Here is a 22,189-nt window from a genome sequence, read left to right as displayed (position 1 = left end):
AGCAGCACGTAGTTCCCCCGGCTGGGGCGATTTTGTGACCCGCCGGAACTGCTTCTGTATGTCGGAATAGTCTGCACTGCACACCAACGAAACAAGTTAGTTTGACCAGACCCGCGAACAACATGATCGATCAACAAATATTTGGTAAGCGGGAAAGCAGGAAAAAAGCATCTGTAAGAAATAGTGAAAGAAAGTGTCACATAAGCTTCAAAGATCCAGGGCTTGAATTGGCCCTTTTTCATATTTTGCAATTTGCAATAGCGTAAAACATGCTTTTTAATACATTTTAAGTAAATTAAATGTTGGTCTTTTCAGTACGGAGTGGTATATTGGTTTTATTTGGGTGCGCAGAATATGGGACATATGCGCAGAATTAGGAACAAATAGAAAATAGTGCGCAGAATAAGGGCCACTTGCATTTTTCCCAAATGTTGTAAATAATCCACATTTTTGTTCCAAAATCGAGCTCTGATTATTTTTGCCGTTAAGTTTGTTAGTTATCCCGACTGTACACAAAATTTTGAGGATATTCATTGAAAGCTAAATTTTTTATAACATAACACATTTGAAAAATCCTTAACTGCGCAGAATTAGGGCCGTTCACGGTACCAAAACTTTTACCCAACCGTGTTTTTGTTTATCATATAATTATAAAGGTTTGATGCGCGTACGTCGAGTACGTCTAACAATTTATATCGAATATAATTGTTACACTTTCCAGGTAGCAGTGATCCAGGGACCGCTTCGTAATGCCTTGCATCGTGCCAACCTGTAGCTCCGTCAAGCGGTTGCGCACGTTTCCTCAGAATGCGATGCTTGCCAACCGGTGGCTACAGGCCGTCCAGACCGGTTGTCAACTGGGAAGTTCCTGGAGCGCAGGCTGGTCGTTCGATTCGTGCGAAATTTGTGACGATCATTTCGGCGGCACCGAACAACTGTTTTTCGATAAGCACTACATGGAACCGACCGGATTCCGGGGCAGGTAAAGTTGCTTCAGAGTTGTTCTAGCGTTTCGAATCATAATTTCATTCCCTGTTTTCTTCCAGCGATGGGAATCCGATAACAATAGTGACATGCAAATTGTGCCTACAACTGTATCCGGAGGCCGATGTGAGGGATAGTGAAGATTGTCTTCAATCGATTCTGCACAACTTCAACGGTGAAAATTTTATCAGAAAAATAATCGCATCCCATAGTAACATTTCGAGCAAAATGTGCCGGGAATGTGAGGAGAAACTTGAAGGAATAAAATCGACGTTGGTATTTTTCAGTCGTGCTAGACGAAACTACGACAATTTATTAGCAGCTGTAAATGATGCTGAGGAAAATTTTTCTAGAGAAAATTATCTTTTTGAAACTGTAAAAACGACTCGTCATTTTTCAGATTCTGAGTCATCTGTTAAAATCGAAAGTTCAACAGCAGCTCATGGATCAGTATCGAATAATGAGATTAAAGATGAGCTACCAACGGAAGAACCGTCAATCATAACATGTGAAGGATGTGACAGAAAGTTTATGACACAGAAAAAATTACAACTGCACTCAGCAAAGTGTAAAGCCTGCAGAAGAAAGTTGCTCCAATGTAGCATATGCAACAAGATTTTTCCGAAAATGGCAATTCTGGATAAGCACTATCTGGATGTTCATGGTTTGGACAAACCCTATTCGTGTTCCGAGTGTAATGAGACATTCAAAAGTAGCTACGGCCTTGCTGCCCACGTCAGACATATCCATCAGAAGGTTCCGAGGAACCTGACCAATTTTCCTTGTCTGATCTGTCCATCCAGACTCTGCACGCTTTCTGAGTTGGTGGAACATGTTAAGAAAACGCACCCCGACGAAGACTATCCGTTTCTGAAATGTGCGGATTGTCCGAAAAAATTTTACACCAAGTTGAACCTCAGAAAGCACGTGTTAGTGCACACTGAAAGGACAACTTGTGACATCTGTGGATTTAAGGCTTGCGACATCAATACACTGAGGACTCATAAAGACTTCAAACATTCTGACAAACGGAAATTCAAATGTGAAACGTGCAGCAAAGCCTTTAAAACTATTTCGGTTTTAAAGGTTCACCTCCGAACGCATCAAGGAATTCGTTTTCCATGCTCTCTTTGTCACAAATCGTTCATCTCGAAGGGCTTGCTCCATCAACATATGAAGTAAGTGTTCATGCATTGTTAACTTAAAAACTTCAATTTTACTAATAATGTTCTATTGTCTTTTGCAGAAACTATCACTTGAAGGATTCGGCCATCTTCAAATGTCTTCTCTGTGAACAAACGTTTATCAAATCGATGAAACTCACAGAGCACATTGGCAAAGATCATTCCGGTGATAGCTATCCTTACAAGAAATGTCCCGATTGTAAGGCTCAGTTTACAACAGAATTCAACTTAACTATGCACATCAAAAGTGTTCACCAGGCAAGCTTTCATTGCAAAATCTGCGACAAGCGGTTCCCAAACAAAACCCGTTTGACAGACCATCTGGCACGGGTTCACGAGAAGCATCACAGACACAGGTGCGAGATTTGCGGCAAAGGCCTTGCCAATAACCATATTCTGAGGAGACATCGTCGGACGATGCATGGTCTAGAGGAAAGTAACAAATGATAATTGTCAGAACCATAGCGATAAGAAACGAGAAGCTTCACAACGAAATAGTTGAAACATTAAAATTACGTACGAAGCATCGTTCTATGAAGAAATATGTATGATTCAACTTCGAAATTTCCCGCCTGTATTCCGATCCAAGATTTGTTTTTTTTTTTCTAAAATCTTGGGAGTAATGATAATTTCTTAAACATTAGTCCACACTAGACGAGGTGATGTGTGATTTTGGGTTCTAGGTTTAAATCAAGTAATTCAGAAATCATTTGAAGCCGGTATTGGTTTACTGGGCTGTAAAAAAATCGACTTTGTGGCCAAATTATTCCGTTTTGCTTGTGCTTCAGATAATTTCTGATTTAAATTTTCACCTGCCACTAGGTTTCGTTAGTGAAAAAAAACAGTGTTCTTGTGCTTTCAAACGTACTTTTATCAGCATTCCATTTGATTTTAGATTGTTATTTTAATTTTTAAATGCCCTTGTTTAATTAATATCTTCTCTAATCCTTGTTCTGCCATCCGTCTTTATTAGGACATATTTTCCGGGCTAAAATGGTGAATTGCCTTACAACCAAGGCAAATAAAAATACCATTTTTGAAACCTTTAATCAATGTTATTGAACTTCATCTGGAGACTTAAAAATATTTTTGGGATAAACATCAATCGCAAGTAAATTGAACCAAATCAATAGTTCCTACCGTTTAATTTCATTCGACAACCGTTTTCGATGTCACCACTACGCACCCGTCCATAGAGTAAAGTTCGTTAGAGGGAACGTGGCGGACTCCGTTGCTAAAAACCAGCTTCGAGTACTCTTCGGGATGCTTAATCTTGCGGTGTCTGGAGTACTGTGCTTGATAGAAGAACAGCAGACCGCAGAACTCGCACTCATATCGAGGTCTTCCGATGTGTAGCTTACTGTAATGGTCTTCCAGGTAACGCTTATCACCGAACGCTTGATCACACTGATTGCAGCTGAACTGTTTTCTCTCTCGGAGATGAACCGTGCGCAGGTGACTTTCAAGCTTAGCCCCATTGAAAAATTTTCGCCCGCAAATCTCGCACGTTGTCGAAATCACCGAACATCCATCCATGGAGAAGAGCTCGTTTATCGGCGGTTGTTTTCCTCCATTTTTGGCAACGAATGCTGCGAGTTTTTTTGCGTGCGCACGTTTCCGGTGATTAATGTATTCATAATAGCTGAAACATTGCTTGCCGCAGTATTCGCACTCGTATCGCGCTTTACCAAGGTGCTTGGCAGCAAAATGGTCCTCCAGACTGCGACGTTTCTCGTAGAACTTTTTGTCGCATTTTGTGCAACTGAATTTACGGTCCTGTGAGTGTACCCGCATTATGTGATTTTCAAGTTTACTCTTAAGCCGAAAAGTTTTCGAGCATTCTGTGCATTGTTCACCTTTGGTAGTTTGATTAGACTTTTCATTACCGTCATCAAGCTGTTCCTTTTCAAGGCATCTCGTATCATGCTTCACTAGAAGATGCCTTTGCTTGAAACGCATTTTACATTTTTTGCATTCAAAGTCCAAATCCGATTGATAGCTTTCAATCGATTCGTGCTTCTCTGTGGCAGTTGCAGAGTCGGAATACTCACATTTGTGATACCAAATGAGTTCCTTGACGCGGAAATGGAAACTACATTTGTCACATCGGTGGGGCCATTGTTCGTAGTTCTTTTTTGCCCACAGTTCGTTTGTCATTCCATGGTAATGGGCTTGATGGATGACCAAGTTTCTTGGCCGGGCGAAAACTTTTCTACATATTTGGCATGTTGTGGATTCTTCGTTCCGAACACGCTGTTGGTGCGTTCGTAGATGCGAGTTTTTAGAATTATTTTTAAAGCGTTTGTAACAAATATCACAAGTGAAATGACTGTTTTTCAGTCTTTCTTCTGCCATTTCGCCTTTATCTTTGCGAGGTTTTGGAACCTTTGTTTTTTTGTTACTACATTTGCTGATGGGTTTTTTACTTTGTTTACCCTTAGTATGTGATTCCTGGTGATCTGTTCCAATTTCATCGTTAGAATTCAAAAGATCCAAGCCAGTATTCCAAGAGTGCTCTTCTTTGATCGTGGCGGAGTTGAAAGATTCCGACAACGCCGGGTATATAAAATTGCTGATGTCCACTTCAGGTTCGGTTTTAATGGACACAAGCTCGATCAATATTTTACTGAAAATTGAAATTCAACCTGGTATAAGAAAATCTATTCCATGCGAAAATCGTGTTTTTAATAAGACTTACCTATCTGATTTGCACTCCATTGTAACATGAAAACATGTGGGCTGTTATCACGGATCGATTATTATACGTCTTCCCAATGTATCCTGCTTTAAAAATAATCGGGATCAAATATCGAGGTTTCTTTGAGCTAATAAAGTAACGCTCACTGTTATTACCTGTAACAATTCGTTGGAATTATTTTTCCAATTTACAAAGTTCACTCCGTGATGCGCGGAATAATAAAAATTATTTTCGAAACAAGAATTACACGCTAAAAAGATACCATTCAAATTTAGTTAAATAATAATAACAAAATTAATTCACTGGCAGTGAGCTTGGGTGTAGGCAGAAATTTGCGACCAACACCAAAATCCCCAAATCCAATTCTCGATCATTTTATTTTGTTTTTATGAAAGGTTTTGTGAATACCTCAGAACCTCAGATCCTAAAATTGTGATGATTAAATATTTGATAGCGTTTTTTTTTTAATAAAAGTATACCAGCCATCCTCACAAATTCTAGCGTAACATTTCAAAAGGGCGAAACTGCCAAATGTAAACAAATCGAGTTATCGGTCATTCCGGATGCACGCGGTTGCACTTTACCTATCAAACGCGGTTTCATCTTAAAATTACTTAAAACTTTCAAAAAAATGATAAAATTCAATTGGGCGAAACTTCCTGTTGATGCATTTTCGTTGGAACGTGAAGTTACGCCTATTCAAAATGGAGTGAATTTTTCTATTCGTGTAGAGCCAAAAGGCGTAACTGAGTTGACCGTGTGTGACAAAACGGCCTAATTAGTTTTTGCGTGTAGGATGAATGGGCGTAACTTCAAAACCAAAACAAAAACGGCCGATCAATTGGGCGAAACTTGCAGGCGTAACTGAAATCGAAAACAATAATAGGACGAAACTCGAAAATCTCTGAAATTACGCGAAAAAAAGTTGAAGTTCTTGATAACCGTCGAACAATAAGTGAATATTATGCACATTTTTTGATTTTGTTGAACAAAAAGTGGTCGATTTTATAAATAGGATTTGAATAGGTGTTCCGAATTTTCAAACGCGTTTTTCTCGTTTCGAGCTAACTGCTAGTTTCGCCCTTTTTAAATGTTACGCTAGAATTCTAGCGTAACATTTCAAAAGGGCGAAACTGCCAAATGTAAACAAATCGAGTTAACGGTCATTCCGGATGTACGCGGTTGCACTTTACCTAATAAACGCGGTTTCATCTTAAAATCGCTTAAAACTTTCAAAAACTTGATAAAATTTAATTGGGCGAAACTTCATGTTGATGCATTTTCGTTGGAACGTGAAGTTACGCCTATTCAAAATGGGGTTAATTTCTTATTCGTGTAGAGCCAATAGGCGTAACTGAGTTGAGCGTGTGTGACAAAAGGGCCTAATTAGTTTTTGCGTGTAGGGCCAAAGGGCCTAACTTCAAAACCAAAACAAAAACGGCCGATCAATTGGGCGAAACTTGCAGGCGTAACTAGAATCGGAAACAATAAAGGGCGAAACTCGAAAATCTCTGAAATTTAGTGGAGAAAGTTAGAGTTCTTGATAACCAACGAACAATATAAGTGAATATAATGCACATTTTTTGATTTTGTTGTACAAAAAGTGGTCGATTTTTTAAATAGGGTTTGATTAGATGTACCGAAATTTCAAATGCGTTTTTCTCGATTCGAGCTCACTGCTAGTTTCGCCCTTATGAAATGTATTGTGGAGGCTAATTGTGGTCGACGCCACTTAAATTAGAAGATGAATTTTCTTTAAATTTTAGGTCATATTGTGGCATTTGTTTTAAATTAACTCTCCCACTTTCCCCGAAATGGCGTGCACTTACCGCTCTTCATTTCGTCGTCCCTGGAGGGATCTCCTCCGTCTCGGCTTCGCCGGTCCCACTGTAGGAATTTGCTCCGTGTGGATCACGCCTGCTCGACGACGCGTCGCCCCTGCAGTGACGCGGACGCGCCCCTGCGAGCTGCTTCCTTGCCGGTTGCCTTTCGCCCCGAACTGCGGTTGCCTCGGTTGGCAGCCACCTTCGCCGCCACCTGAATAGCACAACTGGTGCTGTTTGGCTTCAGCCACTCCACGCCACCTGAATAGCACAACTGGTGCTGTTTGGCTTCAGCCACTCCACGCCACCTGGCGCACTGCTGGGATAGCACCGCTGGCGCTGCTGCTTCCGTCTTCGGTTACCCTCTCGGATGACGCGCTGGTGGGCGTGTCTTTGATGGCGGACTGTTTGCCTTTTCTTTTTTCCTTCTCTCTTCCCGTAATCCGAACTAGTGCTGCTGGCAAGAAAATTCCACGTGCATTCGACGCCCTCCTCCGGAGGATAAACTACAGCCACAAATTCTTGTCGCCCCTCGCGCACAATATCCGGAACACTCCCGTGTATCTTTCGGGGGGATAATCGTCACTGATCGACCGAACTAGAACGCGATTTCAGAGCACGGAATCTGCCTTTTGTGTGGAGAATCGTCGCGCCACCAGAAAATACCGCCGCCGGCGTGTTTGAGCGACCACCGAAGCGCACACTGTCTCGCCGATGACTCCTTTTTCCGCGTGGCAATTTTTGACAACCTTTGTTGCACGCTCCGTTTGCTTTTCCCCCGAATTGGGTGCCTTGAACCCCAACCTGCACGCTTGGCATTTTTTGTCTAGTATTGGTTTAATTTTCCATACACGCTGATTATATTCGACGTGGGGATGGGTTTTTATTGAGTTAATAATGCCAATTGCTCGTATCGTATCAGTTTAGGGACTATTAACTTAAAAATAAAATTCAATTGCAACACAACATTGCTGCTTTGGTAGAATTTTTCATGGATCATGACAAGGATCCATGAAAAATTCATAATCACGCCACTAGGAGTTCGAAGGAGATATGAAAATCGACGGCTGTGTCGAGAAAACCTCGTACTGATGTCACCCTGCAGTGGTGAGTTTCTTCAAAACTAAAGACAATAAACTATATCTCTACGCCAACGAATCTTGGCAGAATCCAACAAAATTTAAGCCAACAAGTTATGGCAAATGTGTCGATCATTACCAGTATATCTGGCAGAAAGAAACTCCTTCGAATCCTTAAAACAATCTACTTAATAACATCCACCTCAGCAGCATACGAAAATCCAAAATCAAATGGTTATTGATAGAGATAATAACCTAGATCTTACAAATAGAACTTAACAAACGAAATTTAGGTGGGAACTTAACTGGTTTATACTAAAAGCAACAGAAGTCTAAGGAAAAGAGGGATTTAATCCTCTTAATTACCAAGGGCCCGGAATAGAGGTTATACCGCGCCTCCAGATCGCGTTCCTTTTGATATTTCCTTGGCAACCCCCTTGACAACTGTGCATGATCCATTATGTATCATTTTGTGAGGTTGGTGATTTGTGGTCAAGTCTGAATCGGACAGTTGAACTGTCAACACCATTTCAGGCGAGGGTAATTTGTGGTTCCGCTGCGCGTATTTTGGGGTGTGGACCGTGGTAGATGGTGATCTCATAGCTTGTGGTTTTGACAAAGTTGGTAGATAACTTTTGGTAGATTCGTCTTGATCGGGAAGTCTTAATCGGGAGTTGTCATGGTTGATTGAAGCTGGTCTTGATCGGGAAGTCTTAATCAGGAGTTGTCGTGGTTGAATGAAGATAGTCTTGATCGGGTAGTCTTAATCGGGAAGTCTTGATCGGGTGGTCTTAATCGGGAGTTCATTGTGGATGTACTTGTTCGGTTTTCTTATTTCTGGGAAGCCTGGTCAGCTATGGTCCTCCGGACTAGGAGAAAGTCAGCAGGAATCTTGCAACCTCTTTCAAGCTACCGTGGGCGTTGTCCTGATTCGTCTTGTTGATGCTGTGCTGAATAAGCAGGGTTCGTGTTTGTGGGACAAAATTGGATATTGCTGCTGCTGCGAATGAGCTCCCTCAGACGGGCCCTTCTTCCGGAGTCATCGAGCAAATCAGATGGTTGTGGTGGTGACGATGAACGTGTTTTTCGCATCGGCGATGCTTTTGTTGGCAACCTTGGGTAGCGGACATAGCTAGACTTGTTACTGTACTCGCGAGGAGGTAGATAAGAGATATTGCTCACTGCGTTTTCCAGATGCACGATTTTTCCCGATCGGCCTAACGGTATTTCCTGCTCTGTTGCGCTTGGTTGACAGGCTTTGGCTGTGGTCATAGCTGAGGGTTTTTGTATTTATTCGGAGATTTTTGGGGTTGGTGGATGATCTCCTGTTTGTGGTAGTAACGACTGGCGTGTTTTGACCTCGAGAGGCTCTTGTTGACTACCTTGGGTAGCGGTCATAGCTCGATTAATAGCCGTGTGGCTTTCGATAGTTAGCGAGAGAAAGTCGATATGGTAGTAGCGGCCGTCATGATGTCTACTCCTCACAACTTCTTCGCATAACTGTATTCTGTGGTGCTGAATCCTCTTCTTGATGTCCTGACAATCCTTTCAATTGCAGCGACGTGGTGTTTGGAGCTGCTGTACTTGACTTTCCGAACATTCCAATATCCCGAACCTGGATGGGTTCTCTGCGATGGTGTGTAGCGCCTGGCTGCGGTGGCTCACCAGTGCTACTATCCCCAGCGCTGCTACGCTGCTTCAAGATGACAGGATTGCATTCTGGACAATGAGTGGCGGCAATCCCACGCAAGGTTGCCAGCCCTCTCCAAATTCTGACGAACTTCCTGGCAGAGTTCTCAGAGTCCATTCAGCCGACGCTGGTCCCGCGCAAGGACGTTGTCTCCTTCATAAACGCCTACTTCGTTGTGTTCGTCGGTGTCCTAGCGACAAATTAGCATCAGCTGTGCTTCATTGAGTTGTTCGTATGGAAGAGTTCTGCATAATTCACTCCGAGTTGTTGGGGGCGAGGTTTCAAAGATGATGTTGGTCCTGCAGCCTTCTCCATTTCGTGTTTTGTGCTCCGAGAGAGCTTGTGGTCAGCGTTGTTGCTTACATAGCTTGAATATCTTAGTCTGGTTTGATGTCCTTCACGTGGTAGCGACCTCGCTTTCCGGTGACGACATCCTCCAGAGTGTAGAGATTGGCTCCCAGCTTTTCTTTAACGATAGCTGGAATAAATTTGGGGTCCAGTTTCTTGTTGATATGGTCCGCCTTCGAAGAAAGAACAAACGAGCGGCGCCATACTAGCTCGCCCGGTTGAAAGGACACAGTCCGCTTTTGTAGATCGTAGCGCTTCTTTGTCTTCTCGTGGGTCTTCTTGATCCGCTGTTGGATGAATTTGTGAATCCTGTTGATCGTGGATAGCCGCATCTCCTGCGCGACCTTTGGATCGTCCGACACGTTTAAGTCCTGCAGAGTGTAGAGGTCCGTGTGCAACAGAAGTTCCCTTCCGAAGTTGGCGAAGTGCGGGCTGACTCCGGTTGATTCGTGCTTCGCACTGTTGATGGCTGCGGTGATGGCGGCCAGGTTCTTGTCCCACTCTCGATGATCTTCTTCCAACAACGATCGAACACAAGTGATTAGAACTCTGTTCACTCGCTCGGCGTTGTTGACCTGCGGTGCGTAAAAAGCGGTCTTCATATGGATGATGTTGTGACGGCTTAGCAGCGCTCGAAACACCTGCGACTCGAACTGCTTGCCGTTATCTGATAATATAATCCTTGGCCTGGAGAACTTCAGGAATACCTTTTCCTCGAGAAACTCGACCATCTTGGTTGAATCGGCTGCTCGCATCGGGTGAGCAATGACGTATTTGGTGATCCAATCGACGATGACCAGAAGAACTGTGTTGCCCTTCTTAGATCTGGTGAGCGGCCCGACGAAGTCAATGGATATTAACTCCCACGGTACCTTTGCTGGCTTGAGCTTCCCCATCTGCGGCATCATTCTTATATTGGGCGCTTTACTAGCCTTGCACGTAGTGCATGCTTTGACGTAACGGGCGACGTTGTCCTGCATCTTCGGCCAGTAATAGTGCTGCTGTAGTTTGTGCCACGTCTTCTGGAATCCTAGATGCGCTGCTGATGGTGCGTCGTGATATCGACGAATGAGTTCTGCTCGGTGGTTTTCCGGAACAACTTTCTTCCATCGATGCGTGATTAAACCAGCCTCATCCTTACAATGACAATTTTTGTAGAGCTCGTTGTTCGCGATACGGAAATCGGGATATTTATCGCCTTTCCTTTCCACCTGCTTGACGATGTTCTTGTACCATGGATCATTCTCCTCGGATATTGAAAACACTAGCGAACAGACTACTCTGGATAGCGCATCTGGTACGGTGTTGCAGCTGCCCTTCCGGTACCTGATTTCGAAGTCGAACGCGTTGAGTCTCAAAAGCCATCTGCTCATCAAAGCTGTGGGGTTCTTTAAAGTTTTCAGGTAGCTGAGTGCGGAATGGTCACAGTAAACGACGAAACGTACTCCTTCTACATACCCACGGAACTTTTCTATCGCACGAATAACTGCTAAACACTCTTTTTCTGTGACTGTGTATTTTCGCTCCGACGAAGATAGCTTCTGGGAAAAATAACTGATCGGGTGTTCTTCTCCCTCGATGTCCTGCGTCAATACAGCACCAATCGCGACATCGCTAGCGTCGCATGCTATTGAGAACGGTTTTGTGTAGTCCGGCATCGCAAGTACTGGAGCGGTGACTAAAGCTGACTTGAGTTTGAGAAAAGCTTCTTCTGCTGCTGTTGTCCATCGAAATTTGATCTTGGCTTTCGTGAGCTCCGTGATTGGTGCAGCGATTCGTGAGAACTCTGGAATGAAGCGTCGATACCATCCGCATAAGCCTAGGAATCTTTGAACTTCCTTTCGTGTACTTGGAACTGGAAATTTGACGATGCTCTCCACCTTTTCCTCGTCGACCCTCCATCCTCCTTCGCTGAGAACGTAGCCCAAATATTTTATGCGTTGGCGACAGAACTTAGATTTTTCCGGGGAAATGGTGAGATTCGCCTGACGTAGTCTGGTTGCCACTTCTTGAAGAACTGCTACGTGTTCGTCAAACGTTTTGGAGCAGATAATAATGTCGTCCAAATAATGAAAGACAAATGGCTCCATGTCTGCGAAAAGATGTGTCATTAGTCTTGCGAGTCCTTGACTTGCCGTACAGATACCGAAAGGAACAACCTTAAATTGGTAGTGACCACGGGATGGTACAGTGAAGGCTGTTAAGGGTCGTGACTTTTGTTGGAGCGGCATCTGCCAGAAGGCATCCTTCAAGTCAATTGATGATATGTACGAGCATCCTCCGAGGTTATTGATGATTGAGGAGATCTGCGGTATCGGATAACCTTCGTTCACCATGATTGAGTTCAGGTGTCTTGCATCTAAACATACCCGGTATCTGCCATCTTTCTTCTTCACCGCTACCAGTGGATTGTTCCACGGTGAGAACACTGCTTCTTCGATCACGTCTAGGGATAGCATTCGGTCGACTTCCTTGTTAACTTCCGCTAGGACGTACTGCGACATTGGGTAGTACCGTTGTTTCCTTGGTGGCGCATTTCCGACGTCGATTTGATGTTCGTAGATCTGCGTCCTGCCTAGTTTACCATCTTCTGCCTTCGGAAATGTGTGTACCACCTGGTCAAGTCGCTTTTGCTGTTCTGGTGAAAGCTCCTTCAGCGGTTCTGCATCTTGTTCAATTTCATTGTTCATTATCGAGAAGCACACTGCCTTGACGCCAAACGTTTGCCAGAAGTTCATGCCCATGATAGCGCAATCTGGCAAGCTAGGCACGAGTAGAACCGGCAAAATTTCGCTTCGATTGTTGTACGATATTGGCAGACGTGTGAAGTGATTGATCTGGTGTGGCGTTCCATCCGCTGTCTTGATCCCACCGTTCAGTGCTTCTTTTCGCAGTCCCAGCTCTTCTACGATCTGTGCTTTGCTGCCACCTAACAAAGAACAGTTTGCACCACTGTCCAACAAAGCTGTGACTTTCTTTCCAAGAACGTCCAAAACGGCGTGTGGACGATTGTCATGTCCGGGATTGATAATGATAGAGTTGATGTCTTGTAAATCGGGAGGTATTGAAGGTTGATAGCTGTGTTGCGAAGAATCTGGCCCTCCATCTACCACCTCCTCGCTGCGGCGTTTTCCGCTTCGCTGTTACAAACAAGACAGCTGCGTAACGTGTAACCTTTTCGACCGCATCTGTAGCAAAAGAGAATTGCCTGTGCCTTCGTGCAATCCGGAAACCTATGCCCCTCCTCATCGCAGTTCCAGCAAAGCGCTGGGCGGTACGCTGTATGCTGAACAGGATCTAGATCGTACATGTTGCTGCCTGCTTGCTGAAGCTGCTGGTTCTGGAGCTGTGGTTGATAGTGCTGTTGTAATTGCCGTTGAGGCTGCTGTTGTTGAAGCTGCTGTTGTTGAAGCTGCTGCTGTTGAGGCTGCTGTCGCGGAGCCCATTTAGCTTGCTGTTGCAACGGATGTTGTGTTCGATAGCTCTCCGCTTGACTGCCTTGCCGATTCACCAAATTGTTCTGACCTGCCGAAGTTGTAGGCGGTTGCTGACGCTGTTCCGGTCGTTGTTGAGAGTGTTGCTGCTGTAGTCCTGTATTGAAACGATTCGATCTGCGCTCCAGTTGAAGCTTCATGGCACAAACTTGCTCGTACAGCTGGTTGAAGTCCCCTTGCAAACCGTTTGCTTCTTCTGGATCCACTAGATCTGCTTCAGTTTGGATAGCTGACATTGAAGCCGCACCTTGCTGGGCCTCGTTCTCCACCGCATGTACTCTGTTGAAGCGTGGCTGTTGTATTGGAAGCCGATGCGATGGTGCTGAGTATGACGTGGCTCCGTACAACTGCTCGTCCGCCTCCACTGCTTGCAATCTCCCGAAGCGCTGCTGCTGATGTGGCTGAGATCGACTTGTTGTTGCTGGTGTTGCGAAGTTCGGTTCTAGTAAGCTGTTGTGCGGAATTGGAATCCTACGCTGCTGGTTCAGTAATAGCCTTGTCTCGTCGAAGTTGCTGCAGACGTTGACCAGGTCCATCAGTGTCTTAGGCTGAGCGGCTGTTACTATTGTTGCATAGTCCATGTTCATATTTTTCTTGACTATGAACAACTTCTCCTCTTCCGTAAGTGGTGGATCGATGAAGCGGAATAGTGTAGAGATGTCACGGAAGAACTTATCGAACGTTTCGTTGGCACCTTGAAAACGGAAGCTGGCTTCCAACCTCAGGATCTGAGCATACCCGCTAGGCAGGAATTCCCGTCGAATTTCTTGCTTGAATGCTTGCCAGGAATACAGGCGACGTTGGGCAAGTGCTCTTGAGTACCAGTCGAGGGCGTCTTCAAGCAACAGGTGCTTTATGGAAGCCAGAAGTGTCTGATCGTCGATTCCCTCTGATCTGGCAAACGTCTCCACTCGGTCTAGGAAAATGTTGAGGGACGTGGTGTCCTTTTCGCCTCGGAACTTGAAAGGCCAATTGTGAATCGCCTTCTGCATCCGCCTGTCGTAGTTGCTACCACTTCGGTTTGTAAAGCTGTCGTTCAACTGCTGCTGCCTTCTTTGTCGTTGTTGAATGTCGAACCGCAGTTCGTCCAGAACGTTCACAGCAGCTAGCCCAGCCGAACTACCCGACCTCCGGATGATTACTTCCTCCGAGTCCCTCTGTCCTTGTCTGCCTCCTTGGAACGGAAGAGAAGACGGCTCAACATCCGCTTCTTGCATCCGTGCTCGTGCTCCTTCATCGTTTCCGGCTGCTTGTGGCCTCGGTGGAATCGTCAACGCATCGCAGGCATCCCTACTGCTACTGTTCTCTGCCTGGATGGTCGGGACACTAGTAGAAAGACTAGTGTTTTCCGTTTCACTTAGCACCATATTGACTGCACTGTTCACGCACTCTATCTGAGCTAGCAGCGTCTCTACAAGCTCGCACACGACCCTACGCGTTTCCTCTAAACTCGCGACCACTGGAATCAGTGATAATCTTTGCCGGTAATGAAGCAATCTCGATTTCGCGCAAGCCATTTGATCGGCATTTCTATTCTGCGTGGCTGAATCAACATGATTCCTCAATTCTACAACTGCCCTCTGGCAGACCTCTATGTTCAACTCCGGCGACATTACGTGTTCCGAATTAACATAAATGGTGTCTCTAAGGGTGTCCTCTTGGACAAGAGCTTTTAACTTGACAACCCTAGCTCTTCTAGAGCAGGGGGCTAGATTCGTAACATGGCGCAAGGCCAATTCATATTCCATCTCCTCATCATTAAGATGATACAAATCAATTTGTTTATTCATTATTAGGTTTATTAGGATCAAAAAACCAGACAAATGTGGACTTACAGATTACAAAATTACGATACGATAATAAGAAGAATGATACGATATTCCAAAAAAGAGCGATAATAATAATGATTATCAACAGACAATAATAATCATAATAATCATGAACGTATTCACAAAATAAAAATGAAAATTGTGATTACTAACATCAAGTAATTTAAACGAACAATAATTGAATAAATAGGTTCGTTTTGTTGGGCGCCATTTATTGTGGAGGCTAATTGTGGTCGACGCCACTTAAATTAGAAGATGAATTTTCTTTAAATTTTAGGTCATATTGTGGCATTTGTTTTAAATTAACTCTCCCACTTTCCCCGAAATGGCGTGCACTTACCGCTCTTCATTTCGTCGTCCCTGGAGGGATCTCCTCCGTCTCGGCTTCGCCGGTCCCACTGTAGGAATTTGCTCCGTGTGGATCACGCCTGCTCGACGACGCGTCGCCCCTGCAGTGACGCGGACGCGCCCCTGCGAGCTGCTTCCTTGCCGGTTGCCTTTCGCCCCGAACTGCGGTTGCCTCGGTTGGCAGCCACCTTCGCCGCCACCTGAATAGCACAACTGGTGCTGTTTGGCTTCAGCCACTCCACGCCACCTGAATAGCACAACTGGTGCTGTTTGGCTTCAGCCACTCCACGCCACCTGGCGCACTGCTGGGATAGCACCGCTGGCGCTGCTGCTTCCGTCTTCGGTTACCCTCTCGGATGACGCGCTGGTGGGCGTGTCTTTGATGGCGGACTGTTTGCCTTTTCTTTTTTCCTTCTCTCTTCCCGTAATCCGAACTAGTGCTGCTGGCAAGAAAATTCCACGTGCATTCGACGCCCTCCTCCGGAGGATAAACTACAGCCACAAATTCTTGTCGCCCCTCGCGCACAATATCCGGAACACTCCCGTGTATCTTTCGGGGGGATAATCGTCACTGATCGACCGAACTAGAACGCGATTTCAGAGCACGGAATCTGCCTTTTGTGTGGAGAATCGTCGCGCCACCAGAAAATACCGCCGCCGGCGTGTTTGAGCGACCACCGAAGCGCACACTGTCTCGCCGATGACTCCTTTTTCCGCGTGGCAATTTTTGACAACCTTTGTTGCACGCTCCGTTTGCTTTTCCCCCGAATTGGGTGCCTTGAACCCCAACCTGCACGCTTGGCATTTTTTGTCTAGTATTGGTTTAATTTTCCATACACGCTGATTATATTCGACGTGGGGATGGGTTTTTATTGAGTTAATAATGCCAATTGCTCGTATCGTATCAGTTTAGGGACTATTAACTTAAAAATAAAATTCAATTGCAACAAATGTTACGCTAGAATTGTGAATGTTGATATTTTCCGTGCTCACGTGTACTTTACCCGAAGTGTGTTGAAATGTAAACAAAACAGCCGCCCCGCGATCTGCGCGCGATGAAGGTCGCGGAACAGAGTTTACTCCGGGAGCGCGTCTTCCGCATGCTGGAGGGACAGCATTCGAAGTCGGAAGTTGCAAGGCATTTTTTTGCCGAGGGTCACAAGAAATCAACAATTTATAACATGATCGCCCGGTTCCACGCGGGTGGATCGATAACCAACAACAAAAAACCAGGTCGACGAAGTAGAATGGGCACCGCCATCAAGAGGACCGTATTGGAAGCTGCCGCCAAGAACGAAACAGGCGTCAGCACCAGACAGCTGGCCAAGCAGTTCGACATGTCGCAGAGCACGGTGGCGAGAATCCTGAGGATGAAGGACGTGCAAGGACAGTACAAGGAGGAAGAACAGCTGCCTGAGTTTGGGTAATCATGAAAATTGTTAGAACAATCTTATTGTATTTTTGAAAATAAGTGATATTTTTTCAGGTTTTCGACAAATGAGGAACCATTATACACCGATAGTATAAAATCTGAATGCTCAGCAGGAATCGAAGATGTCTCGACAGAGGCTGAAGACAAACAACGATTAGCAGATCCTTCCAATCTGGTTTTACCAGTAGAAAGCAATGGTATCAAAACTGAAACACAGGCAGATGACACGATGCAGTGTGGAGAAGAGTACGTTAATAATGCACCTGATGACACTAGTTGCAAATATCACCATCTCAACGCAGTCAAAGTACCGGAAAGCTTTGGGATCAAAACTGAAACACAGGCAGATGACACGATGCAGTGTCGAGAAGAGTACGTTAATAATGCACCTGATGACACTAGTTGCAAAGATCACCATCTCAACGCAGTCAAAGTACCGGAAGGCAATTTTCTTATAAAATTCCTCAAATCGGAACCTACAGACTCAGATGACTATGATGAACCTGCTCAAATCAGTAGCACATCATGCAATGATTTCACGACTGACGCTCAGTGTTCGTCGATCAAAACCGAAATTGAGTTTACTGAAGCAACCATTCCTGAAGAACCTAAAGTGCGCTGTAAATTTTGCCAAAAGCAATTCGAAAGCGAAACGGATCGATTCGAGCACCACAAAATATGCATTCATAATAAATCTATGCCACTCAGCAACAAAAAGCTCCATTTGATGTTGATCAAACGTCCTTACTTTGTCGACGACGGTAAATACATGTGCTCGTATTGTAGAGAACTGAACCCTTACGCCTCAATGGATTCATTATCTGTTCATCAAGTAAACTTCCACGGCGTGTTTGATGATGCTTTTTGCCGAAAAACGCCCGACGGAAGCCTAATTGATCAGCCTCAAATGGAGCATCACTGTGAAGGTTGCGGTTACTGGTTCTTGTTCAAAAAACTTCTGGACCATCATGAATGCGGCATCCCAAAGATATTACGCTGCAATCTGTGCCGTGCCTCTTTTCGGCTCAAGTGTAGCTTAATGATGCATCAAAAAACTCATAAAGCACAGAAAAAATCAAATGAACAAGACGGCTCGGGCTCCAATGACGATGAATTTTTCTGCGATCTATGTGACCGGAAGTTCTTCGACAAGAAAAGTCTAACAGCACACAAAACGACATCTCACGACAACGAATTGGAGCGGAAACAGCGAATAAAGTGCGAATACTGTAGCTCGTGGCTTGCTACAGCGCAATCCCTGGAAGTACACTACACGATATGTAGTCGCAGGAATAAATACCAATGTAAAATTAGCAAGGCAAATTCAATTTCCAAAGATCTGGAAAACTGTTACGGTCACGAGTCGGGCCAATTGGAGAGCCTTGATTACTTGTGTGATATCTGTACCATAAGGTTTACTTCTGCGGGACTTTTGGAGGCACACAAACTCTCCGTACATTACCAAAAACCGCTGTACCGGTGCACCTTGTGCGACAAAACCTTTCACAACACTTCGGCGTGCTTCGGACATCGAAAAATGGATCACGCAGACGAATTACGCCGAGCGAATAAACCACTGCATAGATTCGCCTTTATTGAAAAAATAAGCTATGCGGAATAGTTGGACTTTTTTTTTAGTTTGAGAGTTGGAGATAATTTATAACAGTTTCATGGTTAAAATTACCGGGTTATTTATAACGTTTAATATTTTCAAAAATATAAAGAAAGTGGTAATAGCGTATGCAAATGTTTTTTTTTATATTAAAAGATACGCTTTGAGAGACCTGAAAAAACGCCTTTTGCCAGAGAAATTTTGTCATTCTAAAAACATTTTGTCATTCTAGAAGCATCTTCTAGAAAATTTGCTTTTCACAAAAGGCCTACAGCTGCCGTTCTAAGCAAGATTGTCCCATGTGGAAAAACGTGCAAACGACAAAAACGCGATTGAAATATCAGCTATATTTCCAATTTTTCTCTCTAACTAAAAATTCACCGACAGTTTTTTCGTAGTGAACAGTTCAAGTCAATCATTTTACAATGTTTTCTGCCAAAAAATTACATTTCCTACAAAGAAAAACAGCAAATTAGAGCCAAAAATGCTCCGTGTGACACTTTTGCGTAGAATCAGAACGCATCCCGATGCTAGTTCTACGAAAAACTGTCACACGGCTACAATGTGTCTATCATTTTAAAAGCTTGCGTAGTTTATTTTGTTCCCAAAAACTCATGCTAAACCGTAATTTGAGAAATACGTTCCTCTTTATTTATAAAAAGGTATAGTTGAGTATGGATCCTGTAAGTAGTGCCTACCGAAAAGTGTTTAGTGAAAATTTCTCAGAATAAAACACTCAAGGCCTCTCGCTCCTCCTCTGCCCTCTATTTTAGTGTTCTTTTCAGTGAATAACATTAAATTCAACAGTTTGAACTCATCTTAAGACAATTTTTTGATAAAATTTTCATTTTTCATAGAATTTTCTCTAGTGTGACATTCTTGCGTAGAAACATCAACATAAAGACAACCTTGATGAAAATTTCGTAAAAGTTCAGAGCAAAGTATACTTGTTTGTGTTTTTATTCGAAAGTTAACACTAAAAGAGACCGTTTCCAGCAAAAAACTGAAAATGACCCAAAAGTCACATGGGACATTCTTGCTTAGAACGGCAGTACAGGATGGCAAAGCATTAAGTGCAGGTTTAGATTTTTCGTTAGTATAACTAAAACAGATTAAAATATATGTAGGTGTCATGAATAAAAAACGCGTAAAAATTCAAAATTTTCGACATCCGGTTCAAGAGAAAGAGCCTTACGATTTAGTTTAGTGTTCATTTGAGTGCTTCGATTCGTTGACAAACCACGATGAACAAGACCATTCTACACAAGAATACATTTTTCACATGTTTCCAATGTTGGATTGGATGAGATATTTGGGTTAATTTAACGTGTAGTTGTGTACAACTTTCTAAATGTGTGCTCTTGTAGAGTTTGTTTATTTCAGTTCATTTTGTAATTCCGTTTCAGTCTTCAACATATCCAAATCTTCGATACATTTATCAAACTTTCAGTCAAAAAGTTAAGCTAAGTTTTTCATAATAACGCATTGGATGAAAGTACTGGACGAATGAGCTGTTACAAGAATGCTCAGCACCGTTCCCAGAGGAGATCATTCCAATGATTCCAGTAGACAGTCCTGTCGAAGATCGTTCATGAGATACTACATAAAAAGGTAAAACGTATACTCAGTTAAGCCGATTGATTTAACAATTTCATTGATTTTAATCTACAGGATCACTATCACTTTTTTTAATCTATAGAGATTTCCTGTGATCTAGAAATTGCCATTGGTCATTAAAAATGTCGTTAGTAGCCGAAGAAAAAAGCTTATCATTAGCTGAGAGCACTTCCGCCGGGAGTCAAATGTTAAAATGTCCATTTTGTGATAAATGGTTTTCGACTTTTAATAGTCTTCACAAACATAATGCAATAGTCCACACAAGAAAGAAACTAGAGTTCGGTTGTGGTGAATGTGGCAAACATTTTGCAACTAAACGATATCTAGAAGATCACTGTTCAATTGAACACATCCGTGAGCCAAGATATGCCTGCCAAACTTGTGGGAAAACGTTTTTCCGCTACCATTTATATCGCCCGCACTGTAGAAACGTTCATCCGGAAGAATACGCTCGATTATTGACTGTCTATGGGGCCCCACGGAATATCCCCTTCAACGAATTGTACTCCATGGATGGTTGCGTTTTTCTTAAAAGCAATGCTATTGATGAGCACGAAGACAAAACTGTAACGGAGTCCATGGAACTGGATTGTTTGATATGTCTAAAGAAATGTAACAGTGCGGAAACTTTCGATGATCACGTGGCAGAGTCACACAAAGATTCCGTTAAACTTTCATGTATAAAATGTAGTAAGACCTTTGATAAGAAGAGTTTGCTGGAAGATCATTATGCTGTTAAACATCTGGGTATGTATCGCTATGAGTGTGAAATCTGTGGGCATGGATTCATTAAAAAGAAGCCATATATTACGCATTTCAAGTTGAGGCATCCAGAGGAATATGCGAATCTAGTTAAAAAGAACAAAACTCACACTATCTCTTATAAACGTTACAACAGTAGGTGTGTTATGTGTGATATAACCTTCCCTAAACAAACGGATCTGTACGCACATATGTTAACTCTACATTTGTCGCTCACCCATAGCTGTAAACGATGTAACGAGTCATTCGCCTGTACCTCTGGTTTAGAGAATCATATGACTGAAAGGCACATCGGCGAACCTTGGTACGAGTGTGAAATTTGCAGGACAAAGTTATACTCCAAATTCGATTACTTTATGCACTACGAAACGGATCATCCGAAAGATTACAGCGAACTAATACAAAACAATGTCTGTAATGAATTGCACGACATCGACGGCTGTGTGGTTGTTGAACGTGTTCCTCTGATAGTTAACGAACTTTAGGTAATGTAGAAGGAACAGTCTTGGTATTACTAATGACTAAGTTGTTCGCAATAAGTTTAGTTATTTGATAAAGAGTTGCGGCAATAGTCTGTATTTTCTGATATGTTGGTCATTTGGGAAACTTTTTCAGTTCCGTTACAATCTGCCATATTATTCTTCGATTACAGGCTTTAAGTGTTATAAAGAAATTGTTTAGATTCTAAGTGAGTAAATAAAGTGTACATAAATGTTTCATATGATACAATTCTGTGTTTGCTACTTCGGATAGAAAACCTAGGCTTTTCGTCGATGCTAGACAAGAGTTCAAATGGTTCAAACACTGGGAAACATAAAGGAAGACGTCTTAATCAAGAGAGTAAAAAATCAAAAAGCAATGCGACATAAAATCAAAAAACAATGCGAAAAAAAATTCGCTGAAGACGCTTTCACGTGTCACCTTCTATCGCCACCAGTGTCTGCCTTCTCATATTACCTGCTATCGATCAATGCGAAGGAACCCAAACAAAAGTGATGGCAAAGCAACACGTCTTGATGAAGTACTCAGAATATGGAAATACGGCGAGTGCTTTGTCAAAAAAGACCAAAACAACCATAAAAAGACAAGAAAATATAACAAAGACAAAACATTAAGAAAAAAGAGACAAAAGGTAAAAAAAAGAAGAAAATATAAAAAAAAACAAACAAGGGATGAAAAAACAGGAATCGACAAAATTGAAAAAAAGATAATAAAGACAAGAAAAGATATAAAAAGACAAAACAAAAATATTAAATATCCCAACTTTCTTTTCTTAAAGATACAATGAC

At 43.1% G+C, this 22,189-nt stretch overlaps 4 protein-coding genes across 5 annotated transcripts; 3 read left to right on the top strand and 1 right to left on the bottom strand.

Annotated features, from left to right (window-relative positions):
* The first annotated feature begins 15 nt into the window (after nucleotides 1-15).
* On the top strand, nucleotides 16-2,679 carry LOC129751526 (zinc finger protein 26-like). The gene is made up of 4 exons (XM_055747079.1): nucleotides 16-144; nucleotides 722-982; nucleotides 1,047-2,162; nucleotides 2,231-2,679. Exons 2-4 carry the CDS (start codon nucleotides 750-752, stop codon nucleotides 2,613-2,615), a joined length of 1,734 nt encoding a protein of 577 aa, XP_055603054.1. The 5' UTR covers nucleotides 16-144; nucleotides 722-749; the 3' UTR covers nucleotides 2,616-2,679.
* Nucleotides 2,680-3,049: 370 nt separating this feature from the next.
* Nucleotides 3,050-5,126, bottom strand: LOC129757549 (zinc finger protein 667-like). 2 transcript variants are annotated; one of them, XM_055754823.1, is made up of 3 exons: nucleotides 5,022-5,126; nucleotides 4,867-4,949; nucleotides 3,050-4,794 (listed from the first exon to the last, which is right to left on the bottom strand). In XM_055754823.1, exons 2-3 carry the CDS (start codon nucleotides 4,884-4,886, stop codon nucleotides 3,318-3,320), a joined length of 1,497 nt encoding a protein of 498 aa, XP_055610798.1. In that variant the 5' UTR covers nucleotides 4,887-4,949; nucleotides 5,022-5,126; the 3' UTR covers nucleotides 3,050-3,317. The 2 variants fall into 2 exon arrangements, with proteins under 2 accessions (XP_055610798.1, XP_055610803.1); XM_055754828.1 differs by having other exon boundaries at nucleotides 4,867-4,952; nucleotides 5,022-5,095.
* Nucleotides 5,127-16,464: 11,338 nt separating this feature from the next.
* On the top strand, nucleotides 16,465-19,137 carry LOC129738617 (zinc finger protein 226-like). The gene is made up of 2 exons (XM_055729852.1): nucleotides 16,465-16,900; nucleotides 16,964-19,137. Exons 1-2 carry the CDS (start codon nucleotides 16,533-16,535, stop codon nucleotides 18,528-18,530), a joined length of 1,935 nt encoding a protein of 644 aa, XP_055585827.1. The 5' UTR covers nucleotides 16,465-16,532; the 3' UTR covers nucleotides 18,531-19,137.
* Nucleotides 19,138-19,895: 758 nt separating this feature from the next.
* Nucleotides 19,896-21,873, top strand: LOC129739669 (zinc finger protein 90-like). The gene is made up of 2 exons (XM_055731158.1): nucleotides 19,896-20,132; nucleotides 20,193-21,873. Exon 2 carries the CDS (start codon nucleotides 20,261-20,263, stop codon nucleotides 21,383-21,385), a length of 1,125 nt encoding a protein of 374 aa, XP_055587133.1. The 5' UTR covers nucleotides 19,896-20,132; nucleotides 20,193-20,260; the 3' UTR covers nucleotides 21,386-21,873.
* Nucleotides 21,874-22,189: the final 316 nt, after the last annotated feature.

The sequence above is a fragment of the Uranotaenia lowii genome, chromosome 1, assembly GCF_029784155.1.
Source record: "Uranotaenia lowii strain MFRU-FL chromosome 1, ASM2978415v1, whole genome shotgun sequence".
NCBI lineage: Eukaryota > Metazoa > Arthropoda > Insecta > Diptera > Culicidae > Uranotaenia > Uranotaenia lowii.
This window is presented reverse-complemented; position numbering and strand designations above follow the sequence as displayed.